General features: G+C 40.7%; 1 protein-coding gene across 1 annotated transcript; it reads left to right on the forward strand.

Annotated features, from left to right (window-relative positions):
* Window positions 1–3,929: 3,929 nt before the first annotated feature.
* On the forward strand, window positions 3,930–11,185 carry twf1b (twinfilin actin-binding protein 1b). Its single transcript, XM_030781116.1, has 9 exons — window positions 3,930–3,954; window positions 4,808–4,885; window positions 5,460–5,638; window positions 6,337–6,432; window positions 7,260–7,364; window positions 9,076–9,201; window positions 9,885–10,035; window positions 10,262–10,383; window positions 10,847–11,185. The coding sequence occupies exons 1-9, from the start codon at window positions 3,930–3,932 to the stop codon at window positions 11,012–11,014; spliced, it is 1,050 nt and encodes a 349-aa protein (XP_030636976.1). The 3' UTR covers window positions 11,015–11,185.
* Window positions 11,186–13,502: the final 2,317 nt, after the last annotated feature.

Raw genomic sequence — 13,502 nt, forward strand, 5'->3', positions numbered from 1 at the left:
GACAACAGTACACATTCAGACAGAAACTGGAGGATGGTGAGCGTACGGGCAATTGTTGAGGGACGTTGTCCTCTAGTGGATCAAATAGGGAAAACTCTTTCAAATGCCGCCAAGGCATTTTCCTCCACGCTGCCATCAGGGCCATCAATGGCAGTATTTGTCCCGAGACTTCACCTTAAGCAACACAAGATAAGAAGCAAGTCTGTTCTTACATTAAAAAAGTGAACAAACAGAGGAGTTTAGTGATTAATGTTGTTCTTTTCTTGTGCCTGGTTTAATTAAATAATTTATTGTGGTACAAATTATATAGTACTTTAAACTGTCTTAGAAGTTACATATCTATCACTAGTCACTTCCCTTTAGCTTTTTCATTATATCTGTGAGTTTCTGAAATTTTATTGTAAAATTGGATGTCAGTCAAGGTCACTGAGAAAATGTTAAACATTTTTCAGTATTACATGTTATGTTCCTCTGCCCCTTAAGATGGCACAGTGACATTGATTGTGTTTTCCCCTGCTGGTGACTTGCCTGATTTATTTCTCTTTTCTACAGGAAATTTCTTCTTCTCTTCAAATGTGTTCTTCCTTCATTATGGTGCTGATAGTTAAGATTACTGAGGTGATGTCAGAGTGGATTAGCACAGAGGTTCCATGAGTGTATGGCTCACAGTCACTGGTTTCATACATTAGGCTTTTGGTTCGTTTCTCTCAGACCAGACTTACAGGTACGTCTCTGTTACGGGTGAGAAGTGCTGTGGAAATCGCTCACCTTGACCTGAAATACTACACTTCAGTAGCCTTATCAAAGCCTGTCTAGCCTTTATTGGTTCCTTTAGAACATAACATCAGGAAAGTGTGCAGCCATCAAAAGATTTGGACTTAAGAAAGGGCTCTGTTGTCCACTGTTGTCAGAGGAACCGTAATAAGGTGGGGGAAAAAACCCCCCAAAAAAAACAAGTTAATAAACCATGACCACTAGAACCAGTGGAACAAACATTATTATTGATGGAAATCTCTTAAGTGAAGCTAAAAAGAAGAAGGGAACTCTATGTGTGTGTTTGTGTGCGTATATGTAAGAGTATGTCTATTCTTTCAGAGAGAGAGTGAGAGAGAGAAACTAAGACAATATTTAATCTTTTCCCAATAAAAGTAGTGAGACTATACATGGGTAGCATGTCAAGTATCACCATTAAAACCAGTACACTGCACTGTCTTTTACTAGTTATTACTGAAGGTCTTACCCTCCCTACAGGAAACCATAGCTTCTCCCACACACCATTTCTTTTCAAATAACAACACATTATCAGTAGTGTCATAAATATCTGCTTGGCCGTGTCACATGACTCCAGTAAACTCTGAAAAAGACCTGCTACAGCGGCAACTGTACTTACAACATTACATTTGTGTCACTTACAAAATTAACTTGACTTGACATCCCAACTTGACCTTCAAAAAGAGTACAGTATCAGGCATAGTATAGGAGAGAATAGAATGGAAAGGCAGATCTGTTCAATCAAAACACAGAAATCATTAGTGACAGCCAGGCCCATGACACACCCATAGGCGCTTTCGGACTGAACGGTTCTAGGCTCTTATCCGAGAGGAACAACCCCATGAGGTGCTCCCCCTAGAACTACATACATTCTAGGGCTTTTTTTTCTGTTTGCATTTGCACCGCCAGTAGGAAAGCTGAAGTGACGTAAGCCGGCCGAAGTGGGTATAGCAACGTCACGCTAAAAGCTGTTGTTTAGACAGCTAACCAGGATAGCTGCACATTTTTAAGTACAAATTTAATGACTTCTAAGTTAAAATGCGGATCACAGCCACACAAGCTCCTACCGAAGCGGAGTGTACTGTACCTCATTAACGTACAAATAGATACCGGACATTGCGGAAATGGCCATTGTTAGGGGATATAAAATTCCGATAAAATAGAACATAAAAACTGAACATGCATCCCCTAGTACAATTCCAGACACTTTAAGACATTTTAGACCTGAATATCAAAAACTAAATTTAAGACGTTCTATGACTTTATATTTTACACGGATTTTAAAAAAAATGGCGGTTGCAATCATCGTACACCTACGTCACAAGGTTCCTATTGCGCTGCGAAAGTACCTACCCAGGAGCAGGAGTTGAAAAAGCCCCACAAAACGGCGTTCTAAGAACTATGATCATTCCAAGTTACTGCAGTGCGAACACGCGAAAAAGGGGGTAGGCCTACTTTCTCCAACATGTGAACATGGGGTCAGAGAGACTTTTATTAAACAATGTACAGGAGGGTGTGACAGTTCCTCTGGATCTAAAATACAAACTCTTCATTTTGTATGAGCACATTCTCAAAAAGCTGCTGAGAGAGAGCAGATAAACACACATATGTGTTACAGCTCCTCTCATTTAAAGATGAATTCTCATGTGTTTCCCTCAGCACCACAGTCTGTCGGAGGAATTCTCAGCCCGGGGAATGCAAAGTCGCTCATACCATCAACCGATTCTCAAAACCCCCGCCAGGCCACACACAGCCCCCTCCCAGTCTGAACCCAAACCCACCCAGTAATCATCACGCTGACTTCCTCTACCCAGAGCCCAGAGCAAGCTAGTCCAGTCTCTCAGCTATTTCTGCTTTCACAATGTAACAAAGCCAGACTTAAGACAGCATAGGATGGTGTGCCTCACTGAGATAAACATGGGTTTACACAATGTAACAAAGCCAGACTTAAGACAGCATAGGACGGTGTGTCTCACTGAGATAAACATGGGTTTACACAATGTAACAAAGCCAGACTTAAGACAGCATAGGATAGTGTGCCTTACTGAGATAAAAGTGGGTTTAAAAAAAAAAAAAGTTCAATTAAGAAAAGAATCCTGATTTCCTGTACACAGTCGTCAATGACAAACAAGCCACATCCTGCAAGAAGGAGAGAGAGAGAGAGAGAGAATTAGGAAGGGTAGGAAGGGTAATTTAAAGGTGGAGTGGTTTGTCGGAACACTTTGCCACAAGAAAGTGACATAAAAATGTATGGTACTGGGTGTGGACCCCTGCACCCTGTAATTCAGGAGCTGTAGTCAGCGATTTCCTGACCAAATCCAATGCCATGCCACCCTTACAATGTGTCTGCTTTACCTTGATGTCTCTCTCTCTCTCCCTCCCTCTCTCTCTCACACACGCACGTACACACACAGACACACACACACACACAAACACACACACACACAAATATCCTTCCCCATCTATCCCTTCAGTGTGAATCACTTTCAAAGGCACATGCACACACAGAACTCGGCTGAGTCAACCCAGTATATTTATATAACCAGAGAATAGGGTGTTGCACAGCCCCACCCGTAGTCCAGAAATTCCAACAACTCAGTTCCTCAATTTCTGCCCCCAGAAAACACTTGGAGTATTGCAAAAGTTAACTTTGGTATCCCATTGGGAACTGGTAGATGTATCCCCCACCCCCAACCCCCCACTGCTTTAAATGAGAACAAATAAAAGCAATGAATGATGGGGGAAAAAACGAAAACCAGGATCATGAATAAATAATGATTTTCATTAGAACATCACTATACTGACGAACCCTGATCATAAATTTATTCATCCTTAATGTTCTCACATTTTCGATTTTATTAAATTTAAGCCTACAATTAGTAGTCAGTTACAGGTCATTTCATACCTTGTTTAGTAAGTACTCTTTCCATCTCTAGGTCCCTCTCTCCCTGTTTCTCTCTCTCTCTCTCTCTCTCCCTCTCTCTCTCTCTCTCCCTCCCTCTCCCTACCTCCCAAACTCCATGCACGAGTCATATGATTCGAAAACGACGACGCGATGACGCCACCGTGGGGGCAGCTCCAAGTTTCTGTAGTCCTGTGTCCTTCTTCCGTGTTCTTGCTTTCTGCATCAACCGGCCGAAGCAAGAGAAACGAGCACCATGTCCCATCAAACCGGCATCCAAGGTAAATCGCGTGCGATTTGTTCTATTAACGGCAAAAACATTATAGACATATGTCATGCGACTGCGGTTAAGCACACCTTTTACGAAAAGATTGGTTTTAATTTAATAAAAACCTGTTGTGTCCGTCGCTATGCACTGGCTGAATAACCTGGGAATTTTTGGAAGCTTACGGAAGGTACGGCGTGAGCGAGCAAGACGAATCTGTGTCAAGTAGAATCCGTGGTTTATTGCACTTATATGGGCATGCAAATGACAGAGATTGCGGCCCTCATTCATTAGTATTTTACAGACTGCTAGTCGTAATCTGCTCAGTTGTTTTCCATTCTCATTTACACAGGGGGCAGGTTACAAAGGTCTTTGATAAGGAGCGTGATTGCTTATTCATTATCGTTGCTAGGCAATTTCTATCGTCTATGTCGATGGGCAACAGTATCATCTACAAGACGTTCGCAATAAAACATTTTAACAGTTGTCACTGTAGTGAGAAACGTGGCAAAAGAACCACAGATACTTTTGCAGCATGAACTTATACTATTTAGCGGTCTTTCCAAATATGAAGACCTATCGAGGTGTAAAGTGTCCGCTACAATCCTCACGACTTAGTAGAGTTTGTTATAGGACAATGTTCTCAGATGGAATTCTGTGAAAACAGTATTTGTCTCCACGATACTATCGTAGTTTCACCACACACATTCATTACCCAGTTCAGCCCAAAGTTACTGAGTGGTCGTCATCCCCCCTCGGGACGGGTCTCGGCACTTTCTTTTTGTTTGACATGAATGATAACGTTGTCCCTGGAGCAGTTTGCCCAAAATATCTGCGTCGAATTCATCCACTGTCTTAAACTTTTGCAGCCAGCAGAGAAGTGAAAAATGTGTTTGCCAAGGCACGGAATGGAGACTACCGCCTGTTAAAGATTATCATCGCAAATGGTATGTGACATACTGTTTATTTGCCGATTTTCCAAACTGTTATCAGAGTAAAACTCAGCGTTTTTGTTCATTAATTCCCTGAGGATTAAGTGACTATGCCTTAATACAACAACACGTGAATGGTTTTCATAAAGTCATTAAGGATAATTGTTTACACAAATCTTACATGGATCATACAAGTAAACTTCATATTCAGAAAACCAGATGGAAGTGCTTCTGTGCGGATGGGTTCCACATGATGGTATCGCATTTGATGCACTCCAGCATTTCAGCTCTAAACTAAAGCACAAATGGCTCAGAAAATATCTCGTTGGTTCTAGCAGTTACCTTGTGGCACTCTCCAGGAATTTACACACAGTTTGTTCATTGCTACAGATTATTAGATATGTTGTACATGTGATAGCCATTAAAAAGAAAACAGTGTAAGATACATAACATGTCTGAGTGTTGAGAGGATGGTCTGTGTGATTCTTCTTAAACAGATTTTGCTTAAGTCTTTTCTATTCCAGTTGTATATGGCTCTTATGCAGTGACACTGAGGTTAACCCTGGCCTGTCCCTGTTCTTTCCCTCAGAGGAACTTGTACTGGGGGAGAGCAAGCGAGCGGTCAAGAAATGGGACCAGGAGTACGACGCCTATGTCCTCCCACTGCTGGAGGATGGCATGCCCAGCTACCTCCTGTACAGACTCGACTCCACCAACAACCAAGGCTACGAATGGCTGTTCCTGGCTTGGTCGCCAGACAACTCTCCGGTGAGTCTCCTGACCACTAATGCAACCTTACCCACCCCCGTGTAATTAAAGAGGCTCTAAAAATGGAGATAAACCAAGAGCCGTGTTTGCCTCTCATACCCTGATGTCTTGAGAAAGGCCATAGTGGAAGATTTTTTGAGGCACTGGAACTGAAATGTTGAAGGACTTCTCGTTCCTCAGAACGCAGAGAGAAGTCGCAGTCACTGTGTCCAGGCACTGTATAAGAAGAGCTTTACAAGGACATTTCAGCTAGAGTGGATATGTAAGAGGTTATCACTTCTAGAGGGAGTTAAAACATGACAGGCCACACAAAGTTTAAGGCAATATTCTTGACTGTTTTGTGATTTGCTGGTATGAAGGGAAAAGAAAATGAGTCACTCATTCATTGGAGGAAAAGCATCTGTCAGTTCTCACTTCTGAATTTGATATTTAGCTCAAAATAGCCCCCAAAATATTTGGCTTGGGCTGCTTATCGGTTGAGAGAAAACTAGGAAAAATAGCAGTTTCCAACACCACCAACACAGAATTTGCAATGCTAATTTCAGTAACAAGCAACCGTTTTCCTAGCTAACAGGAAGTGTAGAAAGCAGCTCTTACTCCAAAACCTCCCTCAGTTGTTGAAGCTTGTCATTTGGCATGTAGTTTTTTATCAACATGTGACCTGTACTTTCAGCAAACTCACTGCATTCATTCCTCAGGTTCGGCAGAAGATGCTGTACGCAGCCACGCGTGCTACTCTTAAAAAAGAGTTTGGTGGAGGACACATAAAAGAGGAGATCTTTGGCACTGTCAAGGTACATTGGTTGGTTTTAATGTTGGTTGGTTTTAATGTTTCTGTCTGAGTCTAGTGTCTCTCAGGTCCATATCATAATTAATAATCACTTTATCAGCAACTCATTCAAAGTCTCAGGTCCAAATATAACACAGAGTTCTTTTCAAAGGGCATAAAACAGACCCATCATTGTCATTGAGTCCAGCACACAGAGTCTTAGCACAGACAGAGCTATGAAAGTGTTGCTGAGTGGGATTGGTGTGTCAGGAAGTCAGGTGTTTAAAGAGACAACTGAACTCACTGATGTACCATGAGTATTACTGTCTCAGTCCATGTCAGCATGGAATCAATGGATTAGAGTATATAGATCAGCGTTTTGATGTTCTTTCCATATAGCCATGATGGGCTAAGCTGCTGATATGTCTTCTTTCTCCGTGTGTGCCTGAAACACGTCAGCATAAAGATCCTGCTATGAAGACATATTGATGTGTAGATGGATATACAGTTTTTTTCTGCACAAGTTTCCTTTGTATACAAGTATAGCCTCTTAGGATAACATTACACTGTGTGTGGAGCACACGGATGGTCTATTGATCGGAAAAGGGGAACTGAAAAGGTAAACTGATGGAGCCAGTTCCATCAAAACATTTAGTGACTCCTAACTTGTACCTCATCATTTCATATTTGTGTGTCCATTCCTTGGGTACCACAGTTTTTTGGGGGTTTTTTTGGTACATCCAAAAAAAGTGCAAAGTCTCTCTCGCTCTCTCCCTTTCTCTCTCTCACACACACTCACACACACACACACACACACACACACACACACACACTCTCTCTCTCTGTTCCCAGGACGATTTGTCGTTAAGTGGGTATCGAAAGCACTTGGCCTCGCTGTCTGCTCCTTTGCCGTTGACGGCAGCAGAGGAGGAACTGAGACAGATCAAACTCAACGAGGTAAAGCAGCGAACACAAGACACAGCTTAATTCACAGGGCAGACTCAGCCCTGAAAAAAACGGATGCTCCTTTTTATACGCTATCGCTCAGCCGTAGCTGAGTGAATCAGATTGATTTTTTTTCTTTCCATAATGTAGTCAACAGACAATACACTGGCCCAGTTCCACTCTGTCTGTCTCTGTTCTGGATCAATGTCTGTTACCATGCTTGATATTAGTGCCTAATATTAGAGTATTGCATTTATAAATAGCAGCTCAGTTTTATATTTGGTAGGGTTGACTAGTTACTGTTACTATGTAAGTCTCTGTGAACAGATCTGAACAGTGTCATTTGTAGGTTGTATAAGTTTTTCCTTTGTCAGGACACATAAGTTCTAAATGCCTCAGTTCTTTGTAACAGCAACAGATAGGGTTCTGGACCAATTTACATTCCTTTTTTTCCACTTTTAAAAATGTTAATTGATGAGCATCAAATACCAGACCTTGAGTGCTGTTTAAATGAAGGTACACACCGTCAACAACCCCTAAAAAAAAGCTACAGTTTGCACAGAAATTGTTGCTTCTCTCCTTATGCCATGCTGTTTATGATGTATCTATAAAAGTTTACCATAAAAGGAAATGCTGTCACTAATCGCTGCCCATTGGCCATTTCAAAATGATAGACAGCTCCAGGCAGCCATTCAGAGAAGTCCCTGCACTGTGTCCCGGTGGATCAACAGCTGTTGGAAGAAGATAATTCTACACTAATCTACACGTGTGGTTGGGAGGAAAGAGGCTTTGAGATGTATATTATTCATTTTGCTGAGGGAATGTCTCTATTAGGAAATGGGTGTGGGGGAGGGGGGGCAGTGGAAACCAATCTTTTAGGCAGAACTACTGAGAATGACATTTTGCAGTTTGATTCAGTCTATCTCTGGCACACAGAGACAGTGAGTGTGTCGTGTGTTAGAATGAATGAAGGTCATTGGGATGGCAGAGAATGTTTGTACCGTGGACGAGATGGGGAGATTGAATGCAGATTAGAACGTATCTCTGTTTTAAAGCCATAATCTGCAGGGTTTCCAGCTGTTTCCATCTGACCAGAACCAATACAAATGCGAAACTGAACTATTTAGTCCTCGTGTCTTTAACACAGAATAAAATTCTGAATGAATTTACAAATTCAGTGTTGTAACTGTGGCCTGTTAGTGTAACCTTTATGCTAAATGTTGACTTTGAAGTGTTAAACCAGTGTGTGAATGTCATGGATTATTCTGTGGCTAAAATGGGAGGGATTACACATGCAGCACATCAGATTTTAAGATTAAAGACTGAATGCGAAATTCAGACGTTAAAACAGAACATGTCAAAAAGCATTTATAGGATAACTATAAGTTATTTGGTTAAACATCAGGTTTTCAACATTTTGAATTGTTTGTGTGTGTATGCATGTGTGAGTGTGATTGCAGTAAGCATTGCTCATCTCGTACATGCTCTGTTGAATGGGACTTGTTTGGTGGTTCTGGATTGGCAGGGCTCTAAACACTGATACCTGTCCAATAATAAGCCATTTCTGTGTGCTGATATCCAGACTGATATGCAAATACATGCAAATGAAAATGAATGAACATCATGGTAAACCACCTCCTCACTGGTATCATTGTGTTTACTATGCCTTTGTGTGTGTGTGTGTGTGTGTGTGTGTGTGTGTGTCTTTGTTTGTTCTCTCCAGATGCAAACCGATATCAGCGTGGACACCAAGCAGCAGACGTTACAGGGTGTGGCCTTCCCTATACAAAGAGAGGCAATGCACGCTCTGGAACAGTTCCGCGACAAGAGGCTGAACTATGTGCAGCTGGTAATTCATGCTTTTCCCACTGTCAGAAGACACTGCACTTCTGTTTCAGATTTTACTCTCATTTTATTTTTGTTCTGTTGGATATCTGTCTGTAGCATTAGTCACAACTTTTATTCAAGGCTGTTTTTAAAGCGGTGTGTGGAAGTTTTATTGTTTAAATTTAAGATGAATAGTCTCCAGTATTTGGGCCTCTTTGACACAGCAGACAGTTTGTAGTTTGTTATTATTTGACTGTGTTTTTGCATAATGTTCTTTTCACTTTTTGCTTAAAATTAGACATTGTCAAATCCCCCATAGTGGGTCTTTAATTAGCATCTTCAGTGCTGCAGAACCACCAGCGTGTGTGTGTGTGTGTGTGTGTGTGTTTAAGTTCCTGCTCTAGGTATGCTGGTTTGTGTCTTTGTATTCTCTTTTAAAGAAGTTTGTTCTATTTTCACAAAGACAACTAAAAAAAAACACTGGATATTCTGTGTTCAGTCCACATTCACTACTTGCACGAATTCATTGCTGTGAACAAAAGTAGAAAAGATTTCACTCACCTCTTCTCCAGGTTAACTCTTGACAGGACTTCACTTAACCACAGTAGTAAACTGTCAGAGCTCATTTCAAAGCTCATATCTGAAACGAATGCTGTAATTTGTTTGTCACACTTTTTAGCTGTTTGCCCTTCTTTACACCTCCAGGAAATTGACTTTCCAAACGAGTCTATCAAGTTGTCCAGCACTGCCCCCACAGAGCTGAGGGATCTGCCCAAAAGGATCCCAAGAGACGCTGCCCGATATCACTTTTTTCTGTACAAACATACCCATGAAGGGGATTACTTAGAGTCCCCAGGTAAACACAAGAGCATATGCAAACAACGTAATTCATATTTCACATATATTGTACACTGTCATTACTTTTGGAGAGCTCTTAAATCTCTCACTCACACAGATACACATACACACACACACACGTATGCACACAGCCATATTCATGTTTCTGCACTGTATTTTTTTCCACATTTTTTATGTTATGTAGATCGCTATAATCATTTGTCTCCTGACTTGTTTATTTACAGTCTTCATCTACTCGATGCCGGGGTATAAGTGCAGTATTCGGGAGAGAATGCTCTATTCCAGCTGCAAGAGCCCACTGATAGACACGGTGGAAAAGAATCTACGCATTCAAATTGCAAAAAAGGTCAATTATAATAATAATAATAATAGTAATAATAAAAAAGTAAATGCAACTTGCCTGTAAATTGAAAATACACACACACCCTAATTTTCTGAGGTCTTCAGTAGCTCAGTTGGAAGGGTGGTGGACTGTAATAATAAATGTAGTCACCATTAACTTGCTGGTTCAAATCTCACTCAGAGGAGAACCTTTTTCCCCCTTAAGAGCAACTCAGCAACTGTGGGACAGCAATGTCCTGTGAGATGAATAAAGTTTTATCTCATGCTAAATGGCCTTTTTGGTGATGAGCTTATGGAGTTTCAGCAGCTCTGGTGTATGTGATACACTGACAGACCATAGAGGCTGTATCCTGGGTTTTTAGCAGACTATGAGTACCAATGAACGAACCCAAAGTTATAAATACAGCCAATGTTTGAAGTGAAATCAGCTTTCACTTCACCTTTTGTTTCCTCTTCACCTTTTTCAGCTGGAAATCGACAACGGTGACGATCTAACTAGTGAGTACCTTTATGAGGAAGTCCATCCCAAACAACATGCCCATAAACAAGCCTTTGCCAAACCTAAGGGTCCGGCCGGGAAGAGAGGGGGGCGTCGGATTACACGCATGCCAGGGGACGCCGATTACGATGATTAAACGTCCCTCTGAACCTTACAGTGGAACAGTCCAGTATGACCTCACCAACCCCCCACTGAAAAGACCCTGTGGTTGACCTTTAGTCTTGTAGACTGCAGCCCCTTGTAGGCTCTACTCCTCTATGCACACCCAGAAAACACTACGCTAGGAAATGAAACCTGTGAAATGGCATGTTTCTCTTGCTTTATGGTACGTAGAGCACAGGTTCAGGTTTTGAGGCACACATTAAGAATGTCGTAACATTGCAGTCGGTATGTTAGTGGAGGCCATGACCTTATATATGTTTACCTGGATAGAATATGTGACCACTCCACCCTGGCCATGATGGTCAGAAGGGTACGTTTTGATTTTTTTCTTTTTGTTTTATTTAACATTTTCTCAGCATCTTATTGATTAACTGAACTGTTGAATTGGTTGAAAATCTGTTACACTCATTGATTCCATTCAAAATTCATTAGGAGATTACATCCTGTACCCTAAAAGCACAACTGAGTGACTTGAGGAGTCATGTGAACATGACTGCTGGATTGGTTTGCCGTCTACAGGCTGAGTTAGTGACGTGAATGGGTGAGTTAATCAGTAAAATGCTGAGACAGCCAAAATCGATGAACCTTGTAGCTCTTCGGTTTAAGGGTTTAAGAGTTATATTAATGAAGGAATTTCTGTAAGTAGTCAGGGTTGATGTTTAAAGACTTTTTATTACAGAGTGTACATCTGAACTAATTCTGTGTGATTTTAATGTAGATTTAACCCATGAAAGAGCAACTTTTAATGGAAATGTTTCATTGAGAAGAATGTGGACACATGGTCTGTTGAGATTTTTGTCATCTTGTTTTTCAACTGAGAAAACCAGCCTGCAGAGATTTTTCTATTTTTATATGCCAGGGCGACTGTTTGTACAGCTCAAGTTTGTCCATCGTCTTGAAACGAGAATCTGACTTCAGTGACCGTCATGTTTTTTTAAAATTTGTTTTTATTTTTTCCGCTGAATGTTTTGGTTTGGAACACAAACGACTTTGCTTGCGTTCTACAGTTAGCCACTTCACTTCAGTGTGAAATGACATCATAAGCTTATATGCTCTGATGGAGCTTGTGGATGAAGTAACTGTGTAATTCTCAGTATGAATGACACAGAAGGGCAGGGATCAGTTAGGAACAGGCAGTAACTCCCTGAAAAAGTCCCATCTGCTGACCAGTAAACCACTATTAACATTTCTCCTTTGTCAGGATATTTTAATGCCTAAAACAGAATCATAACATTTCATTCTACTGTCTCAAATGTTTTTTTTTTCTATGAATCGAACTGAGAGAAACATAACAATAAATATTTAAATCAGACTGCCATGGCTTTGTTGTCTGTCATCTGTTTGTCAGAGAAAGAGAAACAGAAAAAAAGAGGACTGTGTTTTAATGATTTATTACCAAATAATTTTTTTTTTTTTTTTTTAATGACACCAAGAGGTGAGCAAGACCATTGTCTCCCACCTCAGCGTGTACCGACTATTTTATTCATGCCCTCTGAGTGACAGATTTAGGCCAGAACTGGCTGGTTTGGTTCAGCTAATTGGTCTGAATGAGGATACTGTGCAGAAATGGACCTGGCAACTTTGGTCTGTGCCAAACAAAGACCGTGTTAACCGTGTTAAGGTATGGTTATGAAACCGTGTGTTATGTGAGGTAATTCTTTTTTCACATTTGTTCATTTACACATTTGCTCATGATGTATTCATTCAGAGTGACTAATACAGTTTTAGAACCTGATATTCCTGAGAATTGATACTCTCTTTTTAATACGTTCGTTGGAAGCGAGCATAACCAAACCACCCTCCAATACAAGGTTACTTCTTGCTTACAGATTTGAACGTGTTAAATTCTGGTGCCAGGTTGTTTCCCTTCCTCCAAAGCCAGTGTTGCTTTTGGCTGAAGTCTTGGTGCATCATATGGTGCAGTGGATGCGGTAATATGTACAGATGATGTTCCACATGGGATATTTAAAACCCAGAAATGTGACATCAGCTGTAATATTAATCACTAGAATTTCAGAGATGAAAAGTACTGGTTTAATTTTACATCTTTTCAATGCTGTGTTTCTTGGCATGGAAAATGGAGTTAAATATTTTACAACAAAAAATAAAATCACACTTAAAGAACAGGAATTATACTGTTTCCATGCATTAAACTATTAGGTTTTTTGTTAGGTTTTAGTTTGCTCTCTGGTGGAAAATGAGAGGAAATACAATATAGGGTTTTAAAGTTCAAATCAACTACAGTATAACATTCACTAAAACAGTTTCTGTTGCCTGCCCAGCTAAAAGACACAAGTTACATCGTTTACAGTGTAGGTATATACACTCACCAACAAAGCTATAAAGCCCTTAAAGGTCCCCAAGCATTTAGAAACCAAGCACCCATAACAAAGCAGATTTTTTAAAGGACATTAGAAAAAAAAAAAGATTGATTCATAGCAGGCCCATGGTCGCACTGACAA

The sequence above is a fragment of the Chanos chanos genome, chromosome 1 (genome assembly GCF_902362185.1).
Source record: "Chanos chanos chromosome 1, fChaCha1.1, whole genome shotgun sequence".
Taxonomy (NCBI): Eukaryota; Metazoa; Chordata; class Actinopteri; order Gonorynchiformes; family Chanidae; genus Chanos; species Chanos chanos.